Below are 15,923 nucleotides of genomic sequence, written 5' to 3' on the forward strand. Positions count from 1 at the left end.
AGCTACAGTGAAACAGACAAAGCTCCAGCATCAACATAGTGAAGAGTCTTGATGAAGGAAATAAATAAAAGAATATCAAATAAAAAACTGCTAGGAAAAAATAAGCTGATTTTTAACACTGAGGAGCTGCAGAAAAGATGTCCATCCTCTCGTAGGCAACAATTTTACCCAAAGGTTAAATACTTCATGTGTTCATTAATGGATGAGAAAGAAACTTAAAATCTCACTCCACTGTACTTCTGGAGGGATCCATGGTTGCCACCCAAGATAAGAACACTGTATTTCTGGCAAGATCAACAGGTATTGTTTGTATGGGCTAAAAATTTTAGTCTGTAAAATGAAAACTAAAGCAGACAACACATCAAAGGACCAGTGAGCTGCAATATATTAAATTTTTGTCCTTTAAATAGAGCCTGGCAAACATTTAAAAAGGAGTGTAAAGCTCTGCCTGGAAATATAACTATGTAATAAGCAAATGTTATATTTCATATTTTGTATGCTGAAACAAATATAAACGAAATACATATAAGAGTGCTATACATGCCGTTTATTCCATAATTTTACCTTTACACAAAAAAATGTAATATGAATCCTCAACACCCTCACCACTCCTCCAGTCACCGCTGCTCTTAAAGTGTTACTAAACCTAGGACCCTGCATCTGCTATATCTGGTCTCCCACAGTACACATAACATGGAAGTGCAATTATTTTAGTAAATATAAACTGCTAAATACCTTTTCTCATCAGCAGTTAAAGCAGTCTTGTAACTTCTATCTGTGTCCAGCCCAGCACTAGCTAAAGCTTGTAGTAGTGTTTTCTTTCTGCTCTAGGAGGAGTATAGCAATCCCCTGACCTCTGTCTGGACAGTGCTGATTGGCCCAGTGCTGATTACATGCACTCTCCCAAGAAAAAAAAAAACCTCTCTAGCAATATACACCAAAATGAGCATGTGAATGCCTATGGTTCAGTCTGGAGTTAAGTGGTGGTCGCTTGAAAAAGGGAGGAACAGAGAAGAAAGGATCAAATAGCCTTTTTACACAATGCAGAGGATTAACCCCTTAGGTTCCACAGTGAGTATAACAAGCATGCTTTACTGCATATACAGACTGATTTTACTGTTGTGGGTTTAGTAACACTTTAACCACTGTGCCTGTAATCTTCCACAAGCCATGTCTGAGGGTGTACCGCTATGTTAACGTTTACTCTCCACACACCTCCGAAAGCCATGTAGCAGCATAATGCCTGCAATGGAATTGGTCAGCCTAATAACGTGACATAATTGATGTGATTCTTTAATTGTGTACCAAAGAAAGAAGAGACTTTCACTGGTTAGAGCAGTTACATGGAAGGGTGTTAGGTAATCACTTTTAAAGATTCATTCCAATATTTACTGCATTGTGCAAAAGTGAAGACGTATGAAGAAATGCTGTCAAGAATGCTTTCAAAAATATATTAATTATTTTTATCAATTTACAAAATGCAAAGTGAGCAAACAGAAGAAAAATCTAAATCACATCAATATTTAGTGTAACTATCCCCCAATTCTTTACACTTTCCCATTTGTACAAAGTCAGAGATTTCATATGATTAGAGTTAGGTGTATGAATAATCAATTATACCAAGCAGGTGTTAATGATCATCAATTTAATATGTAGATTGAAACAGTCATTAACTAAAACAGAAACAGCTGTGTAGGAGGCTTAAAACTGGGCGAGGAACAGCCAAACTCTGCTACTAAGGTAAGTTTGTGGAAGACAATTTCATGTCACAGGTCATTCACCATGGCAAAACTGAGCAGAGTAACAAGACACAAGGTAGTTATACTGCAAGGTCTCTCCCAGGCAAAGACTTCAAAACAGACCGGGGTTTCAAGATGTGATGTTCAAGCTTTTCTGAAAACGCACAAAAAAACAGGCAATGTTGAGGACCGGAGATGCAGTAGTCGGCCAAGGAAACTTAATGCAGCAGATGAAAGACATATCATGCTTACTTCCCTTTGACATCAGAAGATGTCTAGTAGTGCCATCAGCACCGAACTAGCGGAAAATAGTGGAATCCAGGTACACCCATCTACTTTTTAGAGAAGTCTGGCCAGAAGTGGTCTTCATAGAAGAATTAAAACCGAACAGAAGGGGGTGCTAATCTGAGTGTAGAGGGTTAATAATTTATTGGTATCATAAGGTGTAAACACTACTCACAAACGTAAGGAGTTAAAAGGCCTTGTTATTCCTTTGGTCAGCCGTCAGCCAGCCAGCGATAGGGTTGTGGGTCCTGGTCGTTCAGGAAGAACGGGGATGGAGCCGTCAGCTGTCAGCGGTGCAGGAGGTTTGAAAGTGGAGCCGTTAACCAGCGTGGATTGCAAGGAAGTCCCGGACCCGGCAGTTGACCAATGGCAGAGCGAGGAGAAGTCAGGTGACGCGTTTCGAAGCACTTGCTTTTTCTTCAGACCTGATTGGCTGTAGGGGACTCAAGTGGTTTAGAGGGAGAAGACCAAACAGGGTGGGCTGAAGTGCAGCTCGAGGTGGAAGACTATACCGTTTATAATATATATTTTTCAATTTATCACCTTCCCATTATTAATATTTTTTGCCCCTATTGTTATTAATTTTTTCCTTTGTAGCAATATCTTTTAATACCATATTTTGGATCGTAAAGCTCCATTTTTTTATATTTAATATTTACCAACATTAATGTTTATTAGTATTACCATTTTTATTAATTATGTTAGCAATTCACTTATGTAAGCAATTCACATGAGATTATTGTATATATATTTATGTATTGCTCCGCTAATACATGGCGGCGCTCCAATCCCATCCACGGATCCATTCTGCTGATCCTGTCTTCCACCTCGAGCTGCTCTTCAGAGTCAAATCAGCCCACCCTGTCCGGTCTTCTCCCTATAAAACACTTGAGTCCCCTACAGCCAATCAGGTCTGAAGAAGAAGCAAGTACTTTGAAACGCATCACCTGACTTCTCCTCTCTCTGCCATTGGTTGCCCAAGTTTGGAACAACCTACCTGCCGAGTTCCTACAAAAACCATGTGCAAGTGTATCTAGAAGAATTAATGCTGTTTGACCATATATTGATTTGGTTTGGATTTCTATTCTGTTCATTTATTTTCCATTTTGTTAATTCATAAAAATAAACTATTACCACTTCTATTTCTGAAAGCATTCCTAATTTACAGTATTTTTTCACACCTGCCTAAAATTTTGCACAGTAGTGTATTTAGCCCCACATTGGATATCCACATCAGTGCCTGCATGATGTGGACACTTCCTTTAGGATGTCCATCGATGGGGTCCTTTGATAATGTCATCACAAAGGTATGGTATAAGGATCTATTCGCACCACTAAAATCATGGTACCCCGCACCTGGAACTTGCAGCTTTGAGGGACCTGGAGGGGAACTTAGGTGAGTATATCTGGCTTCAAATCATAGGGGTAAAAAAACAGTCTGGTAAAGTGGGATAAAGGTAGGGTTAGAGGGCAGTGGGAGGCAGGGATGGGCTAAAACTATTTTTTTTTCCTGGAATGGTCCTTTAATTTCTTTGGTGTAAATGTGGACTTACCCTTTAAAATAGCTAACTTTTTTAGTTCTTTTTCATTGTTGTTCTATAGTACATACTGTATGTGCTGGTTGTAAAATTATAATGTCTGGTTCCTGAATTCTACATGAATTGATCCTCACTGATCTACAAATTATTTTATAGTGAACACCAATATTACCTTTTTCTCCAAGTCTGGGGTCTGAAATGTGAGAATAAATTTTTTAACGTGATCTTTTCGTAACTGGTCAATACTTCTTGCGTCTATTGCCCTTGCCAGAAACTCATCAACTTCATCTTCTGGGTTAAGAGCCTCTTGCGTGTTCCTGCTGCAAAATACAAAAGGAAATATCTAAATATAAATGGTGTACTACACAGTTGGTGTGCCAATGGCTGGTGCTCTGTGTTAAACGAGGGTTATGGTCCTTGGTTTGTTTACATCCTTTGGCAGAAACAGGCATAATGAAACTAAAGAAAACTTTACACATATGGCCTTATCTACGAAGTATCTGGAAAAAGATCCCTCTGTGTTCCTCATAATAACCAAGCAGATGCTGCCTTCAATTTTTCCAGAAAACAGAAAGGAGCATCTAATAACTTAGAAAACACTGACTGAGTTATATAATGTACTATGTTTGCTGCAATCTGGTAACTGTTCATGAGGATACTTACGAAAATGCCCTACATATCAGACAATATTATTAATGTACATCAGTAGACTACAGATGCTCAAAACACTGTAAAATGTCAGTGACATTCCATAACTTTGGCCAAGGTCTGACAGAAAAACATTTCTACATTGTGGGCTCTACAAAAAAAGGTGCACATGGAAACATTTTGCTGAAATAGCATTGTTACTTACTTGTCTTTGCTTGATTCGTCAATGCCCTGTAAAAAGAGAGAAATCTATTTAGCAAGTGATTTCATTAACAAAAATGCATACTTTAATACATCCGGTTGAAGGATTCATGCCCACTTACTAACGTAAATCTCCTGTTACTTTCCCACACCTGGGGAGCCACACGTGCTGTGGATGTACTCTTGTAAACACTGATGCAAAGAAGCATCAGTGTTTACAAGAGTACAGCCGAGTAAAGTGGATGCACATTCAACAAATTTCCCAAATGCGAAACCTACATATTCAGACAATGTATGAGACACACATCAATGAGTAAAGCTGATATAAAGTAGTATCAGTATTTGCAAAAGTATGACCATGTACAGGCATGAATGGCAGGCTGTATGCAGCACTTGCCGCTCCCCAGGCACCTGAAAATGCAAGAAAACGTTGCTGGACATAATAATTCCTGACAGTCCACGTGCTTGAAACCCTGTTAATCTATGTCCAGCATGAACCCTGTTAATCTATGTGCATAAACCTGTAAGATAGTAAAGGTTGGTGTATACAAACTTCAAGAGATAGGCTGTCTATTTTGATTCCTAGTAAAGACGGTGAAAGCTCCATCTATTCCAAGCAAGTAATTTGAAGGAAACGAAAAACAATGTAAGCTATATACTGCCACATATAATGTTACCTACATAATGCACCATTGAAAGATCTACTTAAAGATCAATTACACCCAAAATTAAGCCTTCTCTGAGGTCCAGGACTAAAACCGCCCATACACTGTTCATTAGAAAATTATCCAATTTCCCCAACCACTCATGCAAGGTGGATGGGGGACTCACTCCTGCTGTGGCACTGTATTCTGATAGCAGCAAGACTTTCCTACTGTCAGAACACACTGATCAGTGTTGACAGCTAAAGCAAGCGGCACTGATCGTTCAAAAAAAACCACGACAGGCTGGTTGTACACAAGTTGATTGAAAGATTGCCTTGTATACAATCAGCCTGCCTATAAGTGGATCGAAATTTGGCCAGTCCCTGCTGAACCTCCCCAATTTCAATCTGTGTATGGTCAGCTCAAAGCTGACTACACTAGTAGAACTTATTTCTAAATTTTTTATTTTAAGAATGTTTGTTGAGTTTCTAGTCATTAGTGGGGCCAAATTCACATTTTTTTCTACCACATTGACAAAAAAATTCAAAGGAGCAGGTTGAAAAATGTTACTCAAAAGAACATATTTTTAATAGTGTATGTGGTTTTCATTCAGTCATATCCATTCATTCCAAAAATTTGAAGTATTTTCAAATGATAGTCATCAAGCCATCGAATGTACCAAGAATTTTTGTACAAATATTCATACAATTTTTCGAAAATCTACTAATGTATTGGCAGCAAAGCAGAACTCCGGGCAAAAACATCTTTGCATGTTCTTGTTGCTGATTCCCTAGCTTCACTGAATATATCATCCATCTTCTGGTTCACTCAGTAGTTGCTTTGAAATAGCCTATGCATTTTCAAATCAAGCTATTAATTTTCTTTGGTTTACTGTTTGTAAGATCAGTGGCTGCTATGCCTCCCCCAACCACTGATCTTGGCACATCCCTTCTGTAGTTCTTTCTCCAGGAAGCAGGGATGTAATTCAGTCCCACTTCCAGTGGTGGACGGACAGACTCTCAGACACATTCAACATGACTTAGTGTACTCGCCCACATTCACTTCAATTCCCTGTGGGTGATGAGAACTGTAGTTTTCTTTTACTGCAGAAAGAGGATAGGAAATGATGTAATCCCTGCCGTTACACTTCCTCCTTGGCAGAGCAGATGCTGTTATCTTTTGAATTATAGGGACAAGGTCATGAAAATTCAATTAGACTTTTCTCCTAAACGGTAAGGATTTTAAAAATGTTATGAACGGTGTAGTGTTTTGTGTAGGGGGGGTGTACTAATGGGTGATTTTTGCCTATCCCGGATTTCATCTTTAAGAAATAGCTTTTCTCATCCTCCCTCCAGCATGGCTGTGACAAGCCAAGTTTGGTATATTCTGAGCTACTGCTGTCACAAGACAAACTAGTATACTGATACTTTCAAAAATCAAATTCCCTAAAGGAAATAGGGAACAGACGTGCAGTATCACGCATGCACTAGAGCAGTGTTTTTCCAGTCAAGGCGCCCTTGAAAAGTATTTTCAGTCTTAAGCCACCCCAGTCTAAGGCTTGTTTCACATTATGGCTTGTTGGGAATGTGCACAAAATCACGTGCATCTCCAACATGCAGAAAAACATGCTGCTCTTTAGCAGACGCCCAGAGGTGCTATTGCTACTAACAATGTAATATTATTCACAAATATAGCAGCTAATTCCTATCTTTCTTAAAATATCTTTTTAAGGAGTTTTTTTGGGCCATTTGACATAGCAGTTCTATATACATTCTTTATCAGTACAATAGATAAAAGATGAAATACAGCGTATGCGTGTACTTCCAGTTTTTTTGAATGCATTCATTTCATGGTAAGATCTATTACACTAAACATTAAGCAACCCTTCATACAGGACTGGTTTTGTGCATGAAGTGTGCATGTGCTGAACCAGTAAAAAAAAGTAATTCACAGTCAATCAAATGAATACTTATTGAGACAGTGTAAGGCCCTGCCATGGTGTGGGATTAGAAAATGGTTGGAAAAAGGACACTGGATTTGCACATGTGTAATGTGTGGCACTCCAGAATAAAGGCTATGAGTGCCGAAAACGGTTTTTACAGCTTTCTCCAGATTTTGGCATTCCTGGATTGGGATCCATAGATTGGAGACTTCAAAATGTCTTGGGAGGAAAGAAATCTTCAACCCAGAGTCTGGGTTTTGTGGAAAACCAGCAGGGTGTGTGTACAGGTGCGCACAGCTCTTATAATGATAGTCTGGTGAGAGCTCAGAGCAGCTGCTGCCATTTGGAGAGAGAACCAGACTGTGTGCTCCAGCCAGGAGGGTTGACATTCTCAGGAGACAAGACCTTGGGGGTACTTGTCCAAAGGACTAGGAAAGTCGGAACAGATAAGTGGGTCTGGACAGGCCAAGAAAGGTGAGGTGACTAGCAAGTCCACAGCGGGTTGCTGGGAGAACCCCATCTAGAGGCCAGGAGTGGGGCCCGTGCATTGAGGTACTGAAAGCACAGAATGAGCGAGTTTGAGAAGCCCAAGGTCAGGGAGACTGTAGCAAGCAGAGGTGCGCTGGTGACTGAAGAAGTAATATTTCCTGTTGTGTGAAGCTGAACCCCTACGTGGGCAAGTTAATAAACTTTGTTTCTTTCATTTTTAATAAAATTGGGCTACCAGGCCCTTGAAAACAGTTCTGCCTAACAGGGACTTTACTAAACAATGCACTGAGCTAAAAAGCCCCCAGACAACATTATGAATGTTTATATTCGCATAGAAATACTGTTGTGCCAGGTGCTTTATATTATTATACAGGATTTATATAGCGCCAACAGATTGCACAGCGTTTTACAAAATGAAGGTAGACATTACAGTTACAATACAATTTGGTACAAGAGGAAACAGAGGGCCTTGCTCTTTATATGTATTTTAGTGTAGAAGTTTAAAGTCATACTAAACCTAAAAATGTTTTTACCTTCTTCATACATTCCTTGCAATAAGATAAAAAAGATTTTTTAGTTTCTCTGGCCTCCCCCTTCCCTATGTGAAGGGGAAGAGAGTGGATAAAAGATCAGTGCTGTGTATGGCTGCATCTCTTCTCTCCTCTCTTCTTCACACAGGGACTTGAGCAGCAGGCTCCTGCTGATGTCAATAAAATGCAGTGAAAAGGAACTGGGACGCAGGGCTAAGTTCTGCAGTGTGTGTCTATGGAGCGCAGCTCAGAAGACACACAGCTCCGGAGCAAGCGGACACCGCGTGCCGCCATGGCAAATGGCTTGTTATGGAGACACCCAAAGAGGAGGAGCCAAGATTGCTGGTGGGGACCCGAGAAGAGAACGAAGGGGGCCACTCTGTGCAATACCGCTGCACAGAGCAGGTGAGTATAACATGCTTGATATTTTCATTAAAAAAAAAAAATCTGACTCTAGTAACACTTTAAGAAACAGTTTAATGTGCTATTTCTTATCTTTCTCTCTGAAAATGCTAGCTTGAAGCATAGTAGCCAAGTAAAGAGTACTTTCAGAAAGAGTTTAACAATGGCATCATTTTTATTTATTTCAGCATAAGCATCCTTCAACATTAATTCTAAAAAAAACAAAACAAACTCCTATGGAGTGGGGAGGGGTTAGTGCAGGAAGCAGGAAATGGCGCCAGTTTCATAAGAGAAGAAATAGGAATGATGGGTGCAGGTCTCTTAATCTACCTAACCATTGTCATGCACCAGTTACACACAGTTATGAAGCCACGTGATGTTGCCTGAGATCCTAGAAAAAAAAAAAAAAGTGCTGCAAATATTAACACATATGATGAATACAGAGTAGTATTAAACATGGTACTGATGCAGACTTTGACCAATTAGTCATGTCTAACAATAGTTTATTTACAACATCTCACACACACACACCAAACACATATCTGTTCACGAATCTGGTATACTGCAGTATATCACAGAAAAAATTAAACACATCATCGGTTTGGCAAGTCATGAAAAAATGATGTCATTTTTGGCACAGACACAACCTAAGGGGACCTGTTAGCATAGAATTATAGCAGTAGCCATTGCTGACTTTTTTCTTCTTAGGTGCAGGCTTTAGGGCATTCATCCTTAAGACAGCTTCATTACCTAGTGAGTCCAGGGCCTAGAACAAGTGGGAAGAATGGGAATTCAAACTTTTTCAGACTTTCAGTTCAACAACCTTACAGGTTCATTTTAAAATTCTCTGCAAAGAATTATGTCATTAACCAGATCAAGGGTGATGAACAAAGCTAAGCCTGTACATTGTACACTAACAGGAAATAATGCTAGAAACAGCTCTAGAACGCTAGAAAAACAGGATGTCCAATTACTGAGCTATAAACAATATACTATATGGGATGTGTGTTTGTGTACACATACTGTGCGCGCACGTGTTTGTGTGTGTAAATAAATATATATATATATATATATATATATACACACATATATACAAATACATATACACACACACTATGAATCACATAATTAAATCTAGGGAAAGAAATGCCCTTTTCCCCTGCTGTTGGTATTTTACTGCTTCTGAGATTGTTCTCCTGCACACCATCACCAATACCCTTGACATTTTTCCATTATATGTACATGACTAATTAATAAACATGAAATCAGATGAAGAACAAAGGGACAACTTTCTTAGAGCTTCAAACCTAATTGGTACATTTCTGAGTATAATGGGAAAGAGAACCATGACACAGTCCAGACATATGCGCAAAGCCCTCTGCTACATAATAGAGTCTGCAGATAATCCTTGCTATACGCAAACATTCACAGCAGATGTATCATTCTGTGGTGAACAGATGATGGTAGCAGTTAAGCACTACAAAATCTAATCTTGTAACTAAGAATGTAGGATGGGAGCTGAGCTGCTAATGTTCAAATAAAAGACCGCTATCACAGTAGGAGTACTATTTCTGTGAAGTAAAGCTATTAGAGGTCATACATAAAATTCAAATAAATACAAAAGCCCTAGGCCTGCTTTTGATATATGTCATTGAACTCAGATGAGATATTTAATATCCTTTTTATTGTGCAGAAGGGTCATATAATTTCTTATACACAAAACAAAGTCTGACTTCTCTTTGTTATGTTCCACACAGCCAGACATATTTAAACTTCAATTCATTTCTGAATTCCATGAAAAATCACTTTCAAAATATGACATTATATCTGACCTTGATATCTGCTAAGTGTATGACACTAAAGCACCCTTTTTGGAAATATATTTGTGGTATAAGGGTTTTCAAATAAGCTGGGGGAAGCCCATGGTATTTTTTCACTGCAAAGTAAGAATAGGAGAGGTTTTTAAGTTGCTCTAGTCCAGGGGTAGGCAACCTTGGAGGGGTGGCGATCTACCTGAACAAAATGAGAGTAGTAAATGATCACCGGGCAGTGTAGCATCCTCACACCTGATTTAAACCTCTAACTGCTGTACTACTATTTTGCAATGACACGCATTTCACAGCAATCATTGGTTTAAATCAGGTAGTGAGGAGGCAGGCACACCGCCATCACCTGTTAAACACACTTGGATCGCTTGCACTCAGGGGTTCTGGTGTACTATCAGAAAGTGCACCAAACCCACACCAAACCCGCAGGATATAATAGAAGTCCATGGCTAATTGCAGCAAACCCACAGGAAAGCGTGAAAGCAGCCCTATACTATTACGTCTATTGTATTGCTTTACACTGACCTGAAGATCTCTTCTTTCCTGCTGCTGGCAACATTCTGGAGACCGCTAGCAGAGATAAGAGGTAGAATGCAGTTGGCATCACACCGTATGGGACAGGAGCCAACACTACAGGGGAGGCATCGGTTTATGCAGCTTTTGCTCCCTTCTACAGTTCCAACTTTACAAGTAGTCCTTCTGCATTGATGCGCCAATACTTGCACGATGCGTTAATGCGCATTGGAGTAATGCATTTTACTGCATCACGGTAGTGAAAAGAGAGTCTGTGCTTTGCCTATGAATAGCCACAACAGGTTCACATTAATGCGTCCCCCCCCCCCCGTGCTGTTCAATTCTGTTGCCATGAATTAGGAAAAAAATTCTCAAAAAGTGTATATTAACTGGTTTGTGTGACTAAGTTATAGCCTCTACAAACTATGGTACATATATACTAGAATGTATGCATCTATAGATGCTATACTGTAATGGAGGTGATCAGCAACTTATAGTGGGACTGTGATAGGGTGGTGGGCTATTTGACACTAATAGATACTGGCTAGGAGGGTCATTAACTGACACTGACATTGCTAGTGACACTTCTATAGTGTTCAGTGATAATACCGTACACTGGCGTCAAAGAACGTTGAGGATACAAACGTTTTGAAATTTGGCCAGTTCAGGAAAAAAACGCCAAATTTTTTATCTGTGTGCAGCCCTCTTCTGTCAAATGATCCTTCTGGAAAACCAGCATTCAGCCAATTGCACAATGCTGATCAGTGTACTCTGACAGGGGGTGGGGCAGCTGAGGAGATCCCTTTATCCCCATCGCTTGTGTGGATGCAGACATCTGAGTTTTGTTTTGTTCAACCTGCTAGTTGAGCTACAAAAAAAAAAAAATGTGTGTACCCAGCTTTTGTCCCAATCCCTGCCCATAAATCTTGGGTAGATATGCAGAAAATGATGCCAAAAGACAAAAAATTGATGGTAAAGGGCACATCATGATGTTCAGACTGAAAATCTTGAGAGCTAGTCAACAACACAATGGCATCGGTAGGCTATCAACCAGCTTTTACAGAAGAAAAACAAGCAAACGCTTCGACTCTGAGGAAGAGGCATAGCCTTGAAACGTGTCAGCCATTTGGAGGTCTATAATCCCCTTTTAGACACCATCAAGGGAGATTGAACCATGCTGTATTTTGTATGTTGTGCCTTTGATTTTTATCCTTTTGTGAGTATATCACTTTTTATACAATAAACCAATTTTCTTAGGTTATCAACCAGCTTTGCATGTTTTTAGCACTTCATGTATCAGAGTGAGTCGGCTCATACATCCAGAATTCTGGGCTTGGTACTGTACTTACCTGCATCAATAAGTTAATCTGTTTGCCAGTTTAAAGACTGTCAAACAAAATGTTTTCTATCATTTTTTTTTTTTTATTTGTGTTGGTGCAGACTTGGTAGTGACTGCGAGCCCATGACCTATCACACAGTTGTACACAAAAGTTTGCATACCCTGGCAGAAATCATGAAATTTTGACATGGATATTGAAAATATGACCGATCAAGCTGAAAAACTGTCTTATTTAAGGATCGTGATCATATGATGCCATTTGTTATCATGTAGTTTGGCTCCTTTTTAAATCATAATGATAACAGAAATCACCCAAATGGCGGCACACACAGGTTAAAATGGCAAATAAATGTTACATTTCCCATACAGGCTGCTCTGGAAAAAGATGATGTGGTTTTTTCAAGGAGCACAATTAGACAATACTGGAACAAAAATTAGCTTCATGGTCAAGTTGCCAGAAAAAAGCCTTTACTGGGCCGATGCCACAAAAAAGCCCAATTACAATATGCCCGACAAATACCTTAACACACCCCGCAGCTTCTGGCACACTGGAGTGACAAGACCAAAATAGAGCTTTATGGTCATAAGCCCTATTTTTGGAGAGGCATCAACAAGGCCTTTTGCGACAAGAATACCATCCCAATGTAAAGCATGGTAGTGGCTCACAGTTTTTTTTTTGGGTGCGTGAGCTCTAAAGGCAAGGAGAATCTCGTGAAAATTGATGGCAAGATGAATGCAGCCTGTTAGAAAATACTGGCAGACAATTTGCCTTCTTACGCATGTAAGCTTCGCATGGGATGTTCTTGTACATTCCAGCATGACAATGACCCTAAGTACAAGGCCAAGTTAACCCTCCAGTGGTTCCAGCAGAAAAAAGTGAAGGTTCTGGGGTGGCTATCACAGTCTCCTGGCCATAGTATCATCAGGCCACTCTTGGAAGATCCCAAACGTGCAGTTCATGCAAGACGACCAAAGACTTTGCATGACCTGGAGGCATTTTGCCAAGACAAATTGGCATCTATAACACCTGCAAATATTGTGGGGGGGGGTTCATAGACAATTATTACAAGATTATAAGACTTCATACGGTCATTAATGCTAAAGGGGGCAATACTCAGTATTAAGAACTAAGGATATGCAGACTTTTGAACAAGGTTTATTTCATTTGTGTACTTGTAGCCATGTTTTGTTTTATGTTTTGCCTGCTCACGCTAATTCTCTAATGCCCCTTTCACATGGGGCGAACCCATCAGTGGATCCGCTTGCTTAGCGGGGGATCTGCCCATTGAGCAAGCGGATGACAGGTCCATATCCGCTCCGGTAATGCAGAGCGGACACGGACACAGCCCACTGTCCTCTAAGGGCTTTTGGATGGAAACTGACCACCCTTCTGTTTCCATCCGACTGTCATTCGATCTGATGAACCAGACGGATCGGGAACGGATCCCCACCCTTCTGTTTTTAGTGGGCAGGATCGTATCGGATGTAGGCAGGTGTAAATGGACATGTGTGTTTATACCAAATGCTCCATAGAGAGCAACAGAGTGTCCAATCTTATACGCCTGAAAAACGGACAGGCAGACCCTACCATTCCGTTCATGTGAAAGGGGCCTAAGGGTATGCAAACTTTTGAGCACAACTGTAAAAGAAGTGCGACATATGCTGTTGTTGGCACGCATACAAGTTTTATGTTCTAGGTTTAGAATACTTCTAATAACTCAGCACCTACCAGCAGGCAAGGTTGTTACTTAGCTGAAAATAATTACACTGTTACAACTGCACAGGCTTGCTTAGAAAAGATTTGTTTGCCCCCTTTTTACTTTCACCTTGACTCTTCAGCTTAAGGCCGAAGTTTAGGTATGACACTTTTTACATAGTTACACTGGTCCAATTTGGACCAATGTAAGTATATGTGCGCCATACACCTGTCCGTTTCATGTGGAAGCTGGCACTGCTACTACAGTGATCTCCACTAGCTTCCGAATCCTGTGCCAATAGATTGCCCTGCTGCACTGTGAACCCAGAAGGCCTTCTCAATTAATGCAAACTGTTCTCTGACTGGACAAGGTAGAGAGGCGAGGCAGTATTGTCACAACCACCAGCTTGTCCAACCAGAGAAGGCTATGCATTTACTGAGAAAGTGTAGAACAGTCTTTGAATGGTGCCTGTGTCAATATATAACAGAGTTGCAGCTTCTGCATGATACCTAAAAGCTAGATGAGACCATTGTTGTAGTTCTGTCTACCACAGTGATTTCCAGTTTCCATGAGGATCAATGTTGAGTAATGTAACTATTTAAAAATTTCCATACCTACACTTAAGCTTTAAAGGTCAGATGTAAGAGAACCTGAAATTTGACAGCTTCTGCCCCGTCTAATACCTTCCCTCACACCCTGTCCTTCAGCATCTGAGAGTGCTTAGCAGTGTCATATGACAGAAACCAGTAGTTAAAAGAATTAGAATGAAGTTAACTGATAGACTTCAGGTGACCTCCCATACAAAATTCTTCAGATGAAGAGTTGAACTTAAAGTAAGGCTAAATTATATATCTCACAAATGTGTGTTTTTCATAAACAGGACACATTAGAACTGCTTTACCTTAGAACTAAGTATTTAAAAAGAAGTGTCCAAATCGCTTTAACCCACCTTGTGCCCTCTGCTGCTTCAACACCTACAGTAAAACTGCAGGGAATTTGATTCTGTGTGATGGTCTACCCACTTGTATCTAAAGAAATTTGCACTGTAGGTCTTGGAAAGCCAAGTATAATATACTTTTTCAGTCACTGACCCAGACAAGTTATTATTATTATAATACAGGATTTATATAGCACCAACAGTTTGCTCAGTGCTTTACAATATAAAGGGAGACAATACAGCAACGATACAGTTCAATACAAAGAGGGTTAGGAGGGCCCTGCTCCTTGGAGCTTACAATTTAAGTTATGACTTCATTTTCTGCATGCTTTCTTTGTCTGCAACTCAAAGAATTTAAGCTAGAGACAGCCACACCAACTAGAATTTTCAGAATGAAGTCAGCAACTAGTTTCCAATATGTGAATTAATTTTTCCCATGCAAAGCTCTACGGCTACATACACTTACTTGCCACTCTGTTCAGCCAGAGTAACATACCTGGCAAGTTTGGGTATGGGAGTGTACCGTGACCTACTCCCCTAGCTCCCAAGTAACAGTGCTGGTGAGTGAAGATTAGCTGTTCAGGCACTCAGTGTTGTCAATGTGGGACTGGAAAAAGAGTCCTCAGCCTTGTGCAGGTTCAAAAATACTGTACAACCAGGAGCTTACACCAGGCTGCTTCTCCCATGAGTGAACAGAGAAAAAAAGCAGAATAAAGGGCAAGCATGTGCAGGGGGAGACTGACAACTCATGGGGCCCCCGGGCAATAGGGGATCATGGGGCCCCTGTGTCCTTGCCCACACTCAACAAAGCCTATAAAAAGGTACCAGGGGCATTTCATGGGGCCCCTTACTGACCCCAGGCCCTCGGGCAGTGCCCGAGAGCTCAAATGGTCAGTCCATCCCTGAGCATAGGTAAGTGGAAGCTGGGGCTACCTAAAGTAAACCTGAATTTCTGTGCTGCATGGGCGAAGCAGATGTTCACTTTAAAATACCTAAAGCAAAAAAAAAAAAAAACGTGCGAATAACTGAACTTGCAAAATTTATCAGTAAACACTTTTGCTTCCCTGAGCTCAGTGCAGAGTAAATCATATCACAGATCGTGTTCTTATTAATATGGTATATCCGAGTACATCAGCAGAACAAAGTATAGCACAATAATTATAGCAAGAGGCATATTTTACAGGCAAAAAACA

The 15,923-nt window shown here is 40.3% G+C and overlaps 1 protein-coding gene across 1 annotated transcript in view; it reads right to left on the reverse strand.

Annotated features, from left to right (window-relative positions):
- ADCY6 (adenylate cyclase 6) overlaps positions 1 to 15,923 on the reverse strand; it is a 332,221-nt gene that overhangs the window by 45,254 nt on the left and 271,044 nt on the right. The window contains exons 11-12 of the mRNA XM_089679352.1: positions 4,416 to 4,441; positions 3,735 to 3,882 (exon numbers count right to left, since the gene is read on the reverse strand). Coding sequence (XP_089535478.1) covers positions 3,735 to 3,882; positions 4,416 to 4,441 — 174 coding nt within the window. The remainder of the gene's footprint in view (positions 1 to 3,734; positions 3,883 to 4,415; positions 4,442 to 15,923) is intronic.

Source organism: Staurois parvus, unplaced genomic scaffold (assembly GCF_062004578.1).
Source record: "Staurois parvus isolate SC_StPar_1 unplaced genomic scaffold, SC_StPar_1.0 ptg000017l, whole genome shotgun sequence".
NCBI lineage: Eukaryota > Metazoa > Chordata > Amphibia > Anura > Ranidae > Staurois > Staurois parvus.